Source organism: Pezoporus occidentalis, unplaced genomic scaffold (assembly GCF_034315485.1).
Source record: "Pezoporus occidentalis ecotype Australia unplaced genomic scaffold, CSIRO_AGI_Poc_V1 ctg373, whole genome shotgun sequence".
Taxonomy (NCBI): domain Eukaryota; kingdom Metazoa; phylum Chordata; class Aves; order Psittaciformes; family Psittacidae; genus Pezoporus; species Pezoporus occidentalis.
The window spans coordinates 188808-195267 of record NW_026915695.1 but is presented as its reverse complement, the minus strand read 5'-3'; the positions used below and the strand labels follow the sequence as shown (position 1 = coordinate 195267).

Below are 6460 nucleotides of genomic sequence, written 5' to 3'. Positions count from 1 at the left end.
ATGTGCTCCCGTGGAGACAGAGGCTGCCACAACACCGAGAGCTCCTGCCACAGCGGAGGTTCCTCCTGCCACGACCGCGAGAGGTCTTGCCACGGCTCCGAGGAGGTCGTCTGCCACGAAGTGAGCGCCGTGCAGGATGTGACACCCGTCGTGGTCCTCCCTCCCCAGGGCCCTGTGGTCACCGTGCCCGGGCAGGTCCCGGTGGCTCCTGCTCCCTGCCTGGAGCAACAACAGATCAAGCAGCCGGTGCAGTGGCCCCCGCAGCAGCAGAAGTGAAGGGACAAGGAGTTTCGATGGGGGCTGCACTTCTCCCCTCTCCCCGTGCAAGATGCAGCCCTGAGCTTGGGCAGGTCCTGCCCCTTCCCTCCAGCACGTATTACCTCTCCCCACTCCTGATAAGGCAAAGTGGCATTAGCATGACAGAAACATGAACTGCCCTCGCACACGCGAGAGTTTCAACCCATTGATTTCCTGCTTCTGTCTCCAGTAGCAAAGATGTGATATTAAAACTTAAAGCTCACAAAATATGCTGGTGTCTTGGTATTTTTACTCTTCTTATCTTTAGCATCATTCCAAGCTCACCTTCATTGATGGGAGCTGCTTTGCACTTCAATGGCAGCAGGGTTCCTAAGCTCAGCTCTCCAGTCCCCACACCTTGTGCATCTGCCAGACAAATCCAGATGCTGGGTTTGCAAAAGCTGTCTGGGTTGAAGGTAAAGATCAGGATCTCTCACCAATCCAAGCGCTTGGCTCTGCAACAACCAGCCTTGAGCCTCAGAACCTCACAGGCACATTCTGAAGGAGCCAAAAGCAAAGATTCAGCTTCATTCGTGGCCGATGAGCAAGAAGCAGACTCCATCTCTAAGGGTCTGATCACCATAAACAACAGGATATAAGTAGAGGAAGGACTACATCATACTTAATCTTGCTTCTGACCTGTTCTAAACAGAAACTATGGGGTGAGATAGGTAACCCTACCTTCCCTAAAAATCCCAAGAAGTCCAAATTGCCTAGATGAAATACTGGCTGATGCGAAATAAAAGTGGGTTTTAGTCAGACCATGCACTGCAGCATTGACTCCCACTATGAACTCTAGCCCTATAAACAACACACCTGGAAAACAAGAGAAAGACTGAGAAACAAAAATATGTTCCCAGTTCCTACCAAGGTTTAAGCTAAATTTTCTCAGCAGAAACTATAAAATTTCCAAGTTTCCCTTGAAGATGTAGAAAAAAAAAGAATATCAAATAGGCAGATGGCCATAAAAATCAGCCGATGTATTTTACATTGCACTAGATTCATTCACAGGTTCTCCTCCAATGTCCACCAGCAGGAAAGCAGATTGCAGCAGGAATTCATGCCTCTGTGGTTTGAGAGCAGTATTGTGTGTAATGTGCTAGATATTTAATTAGCAAAGGGTTTGCACTGAATCTTTGAAAGGAATGAGAAACTTATTATTAACATTTGTTTTATTATTACTGTTAATTAAAATAACGAGGAGCATCATTCCTATATGCAAGGTACATGATTGCAGGTGCAAGGAAAGAGCATCAGGGTCAGAGTGATTGTGCATGAAGTTGTTGTGTGATGCCATCGACAGTCCCTGTCCCTCCAGACACCCAGGTACCCCTCTGCCAGGGCCAAACCCATCCTGTGCCAAATGGGAGGTTGAAACCAAGCCAGACACAAGGCTCCAGGCTGGCTTTGAGTCTGACTGAGAATGTTTAGGGGAAGGGGAGATAAAATCTCCTATCTTAATTCTTTCTAAGCAGTCCAAGTTTTCACCTACGCTCTTGGCCAGGTTGAAGCACTTCAGGTTGTGTCATTCATTTAAGGAGAGATTTAGAAAGAGCCAGAGGAAGAGAGACAGCAAACCTGTGAGCTGGAGTTTTATCTCAGCACACACATCTGGGAAGTGAAGCAGGAAAGCAGATTGCATAAATTCAGCAGGAAATTATCCCTCCCCTTCCCCCTGCCATGAAGACAGAGGAGATATTCTCTGTCAAGTCAGCAGGGGAAGAGTGGGAGAGAAAACCACAAAAAGCATGATAAACCCAAGGAAACATGAGAAAAGAGAAGCAAAAGGACTTCATGTGCTAAGCACCTTTCTCAGCCCTAAACAAGTGATGGGCTCCTACACAGCATTGTGGCTGAATACAGCAATGTGTGAGAGTCCAAGACCATGCCAAGGTCCCTCACACCCTGATCTCCTATTAATCACAGCATCCCCCACAACACTCCTCCGAGCACACCCCATAGCTATGGCATGCTCCACACTCCTCACAGTTGCTCACCAGCTCCCCAGCACAGTGAGAACACCCATTTCCCTGGCACGGTGCTGGCTCGGAGCAGACCGAGCGGTAGTAGCCGTAGTGCCGGTAGTCGTGTCCACCCAGGCACAAGTCTCTGCCATGGGCACAGCCACAGCCGTAGGCATAGAGGAGAGGTGTGCGCCGAGTGTCCAGCCAGGAGCCTGCTGGGTCATACCAGGTTGAGTTCAAGTTGAAGAAGGATTCTCTCCCAGAAGAGCATGCCATTTTGTGTGGCGGAATCACCAAAAGGAAAGGTAGCTCTGTGGTGAAAGCAAGACAATATCTTTTATGCAATTATTTTGTATTTTTTAATGCAATTTTTTTATATTTAGCAATTCTGGGGGGCTGGAACTAGATGATCTTAGGGTCCTTTCCAACCCAAACCATTCTATGATTTTATGGTCACTTCATAGTGATGCTATGCAGTTCAAGATAAGCAGGGCCAACCAAAAATAGAGGACTTACCTGTAGAAACTTTGGCCTTTTTCCACCCACCCCCGCCAATTTTATCATTGTCTATAACATATCTTCTGAATGACATATAAGATACTATCATGTTTTTCCTGTAAGTTTGATATTTATTCCAAAAACCTAATTTCTATTGTCTTGTTTATCAATGAAATATCAGAAATACTCCATATAAAGTATCTCTTTCTTGCACTATGCACAATAAACAAGCAGTTTTAGGCAGAGCCAAGCCAAGTGGGTAAACACAGAGCTATAGTCTACCGATAAGCTTTCATAAATGCCCTGGATGATCAGTCAAATCACATACCTCAGTCAAGAACAGGAGAGCAACAGGAGAAGTCAAACTGAAGGGAATGGCCCGAAACAGGGGAACTTTATAAAGCTGGAGGCTTCAGCAGTGATGCGCTCCTAGAGAATTGGGTCTTTGCTCTCCCCTGACCACAGCCAGGTTTGTTTGTGCCTTTAGTTGCCAATATCGACATCTGATGTACTTTTGTATTTTTACTATCTTCTCTCTTTTATATGACAACAGATTTACTCCATACGAGATCAAAGGTTTCTACCGGTGTTGCCTAACCACAGCCAAAATAAAACTTTACAGCAAGATATTTATGGGTTCATTCTGTACATTGCGATACTGAAACACGGAGGTGAATGGACCTGTTTCAGGGATCCCAGTGAGTCAGGAGAGCATCACCCAAAATCAGTTGTGCCTGAAGTCTAATCCACGATGCCATCCTGGTGTTGACACATTCTTCCCTTTTATGGGACAAGAAAGAGTAATTGTTGGGTTAGATGGGCATGACCTGTACATAGGCACGGAGAGGAAGACCAGTGTTCATCTATGATTCACAGGAAAATCCAGGCTCAGAAGCATCTACCTCTACCAGATTACACAGCTTGGTTTATATTTTCTCGAGCTAGAGCCTTGTCCAATGCATTTTTCCATAACAAATATGACCAGCCAGTGTCATAGAATGGCTTGAGTTAGAAAGAACCTTACATTCATCTAGTTCCAACCCCCTGACATGGGCAGGGATACCTCACACTAGACCAGGTTGCTCCATGCCCCATCCAGCCTGGCCTTGAACACTGCCAGGGATGGAGCATTTATCACTTCTCTGGGCAGCCTCTGCCAGAGCCTCATCACCCTCACACTTCCTTACATTTAACCTGAACTTCCCCTGTTTCAGTTTGAACTCATCACCCCTTGTCCTGTCACTACAGTCCCAATAAAGAGTCCCTCTCCAGCATCCTTGTAGCACCATTCAGACACTAGAAGCTGATCTGAGGTCTCCACATAGCTTCTCTTCTCCAGGCTGCCCAGCCCCAGTATTCTCAGCCTGTCTTTGTATGGGAGATGCTCCAGCCCCTGATGGTCCTTGTGGCCACCTCTGGACTTACTCCAACAGTTCCATGTCCTTCTTATGTTATGACAGGTCAACACAAGAATAATAGAAATCTTTGATAGGGCACACCATGCAGACAGGTTGAAATTATTAGTGAAGACATCGATGGGATAATGCTGGATCTCTCATTACAATATCCTGTGCCATTAGGGAATTCAACTGAAGTATTCCTGCCTTAAACATAATCCACATGTGTTAACATTAGCAAGGATTTTTCTTTCACATGGAGGTGTGATCACGTTTACCTCTCAGTCCATGTGACATCCTGGCACTGCTTGAGGAAATGGTTCTACTGAATTACAAACATCTCTTCCACTTGATACTTGCTGCCCGTGACCGGATCCAGTAGTTTCTTTAGTATTGGCGTCACTTTGTGTGAAATACCTTCCAATATCTTTCATAGGGAGGCAAAGGAATTAGAGTGCTATTAATATCCTATGGGACAATTACAATGCTAAAAGTACAGTGCATCAAAGGGAAAATGTGGGAAGCTGAATACAGGGGATAGAAATGGGTTGGGATATGTAATTAGGTTACACTTGCCAAGAGATGCCTCATGTCCCAGATAAACCTTTGGAAGAATATAAAAGGTTTCTCATCCCAGTTTCCTTCATTCGCTTCTTTGCTCCTAAACACATTCATTCCTGTTGCTGAAGGGGTAAGTCCAATTTTTCTGTTTCTCTTGAGTTTCTTTATGAAACCAAATACTTTTGTACAAGCTTTAGTAGAGTTGGAGTATGATATTCCACATGTCTTGACTTCGGTCATGCCAGAGACCAAGCTCTTGTTACTCACAGAAGCTGTTCTATTCACTCAAACAACAACTGGGATATAGGGTGAGCAGGATGATGCTCAAGATGAACCAAAATAACAGAAAAACTGGAAAATACAGAGAGAGGACTTTATGGAAAAGTGGCTTTGAAGCTTTTGAGTAGAAGACACTGAAGGTCCTGAGGCTGCTTATGGGAAATCGATGTTTTGAGTAGTTTTCCTCTGCAAAGCAAATTGCAGCTGTAAAAGCTCATGGTCTTAGTGGGGGATGTAAATCCGCACATAATATACATCATTATAAATACCTAATCAGCATTGAAATCACTTTCTTATCCCTGAAGAATTAGGAATTAGTAAGAAAATGGGGCAATCCAGAGCAAATTAGAGAATGCAGGTATGCTTATACAGACTGGGGCCACCGCACCAGCGTGACTAATTCTCTCTTCCTTCCAGCTTTGCCAATACTCTGGAAAGATGTGCTCCCGCAGGGCCTGCCACAGCCATGAAACCTCCTGCCATGAATCCCACTCCTCCTGCCATGACACAGGATCCTCCTGCCATTACACCATCCAGAGGCAGCCTGTGCAGAAGTTCACCTACGTGACACCCTGCTACACCCCTGTGCAGTCCTATTGCCCCCCTGTGCAGCCCTATTTCCCCCCCATGCAGCGCTACTGCCCTCCGGCCCCCTTCTGCTCCCAGTTAACCAAGAACATCTGTGACCTGCCACCAAAATGCCCCAAGTTCTAACAGCAAGATCCGGCCCCGGCATTGGACCCACCGGCTCACTCTTCCCTTGGATGCTCTTGATGCCTAAAGCTTGAATCCCTGGTTCTCTTTTCTCATATTTTGATCTGTGTGAATCCTTGATCACCTCATCTGTGATTAGAATTTCCTTCAAAACATAAATCAGATCTGTTCTATGCTCTTTCCCAAAAGACTGGGACTGATTTCTGCTGGTGGTGGCTTACACATGATATGTCAACCTCTAAAACATTATGAGACAATAAAATTTCATTTCCAAGGAAAAAAAATTATTTTATGATTATTTTATTCTCTTTACTCAAGAATTATCTTTACCTCTGACTTCTCATTCTTTTCTTCTCCAACTTATCACAAAATGCACACATCCCAAATTTTCTAAGTGAATGAAAGCCCATCATTCCAGATGCAATTTTGCAGCAGATGAACGCATTTATGGACAAGAACACAATGAGCCAATCTGTACCCTGTGAAGCCTAGGAATGTCCTTCCCAGTTCCCTACTTCAGCAGCTCCTCATACTTCATTTGTCACTCTGACTCAGGATTACAAACATTTTAAGGTGTCTAATAAATGCAAATAGGTGCCTCAAATTCTTCTCTATCCCTCCCCTTCCTTCCCTGAACTTCAAATTAGCGTTCTCAATGAAAATCCCGCGCTGTTAAAAATAAATGCTAAATCTCTCACTACTTTTGATAACCTAAGACTATCCTTATCATCTACTCAGCTGACAACCAAC

General features: G+C 45.0%; 1 protein-coding gene across 1 annotated transcript; it reads left to right on the top strand.

The window, feature by feature from the left end:
• LOC134170420 (uncharacterized) lies at positions 1 to 458 on the top strand. The gene has a single exon (XM_062631781.1). It carries the CDS (start codon positions 1 to 3, stop codon positions 274 to 276), a length of 276 nt encoding a protein of 91 aa, XP_062487765.1. The 3' UTR covers positions 277 to 458.
• Positions 459 to 6460: the final 6002 nt, after the last annotated feature.

What these genes read in the sequence shown, in the direction of transcription:
- LOC134170420 (XM_062631781.1), top strand. Translation starts at nt 1, where the DNA reads ATGTGCTCCCGTGGAGACAGAGGCTGCCACAACACCGAGAGCTCCTGC.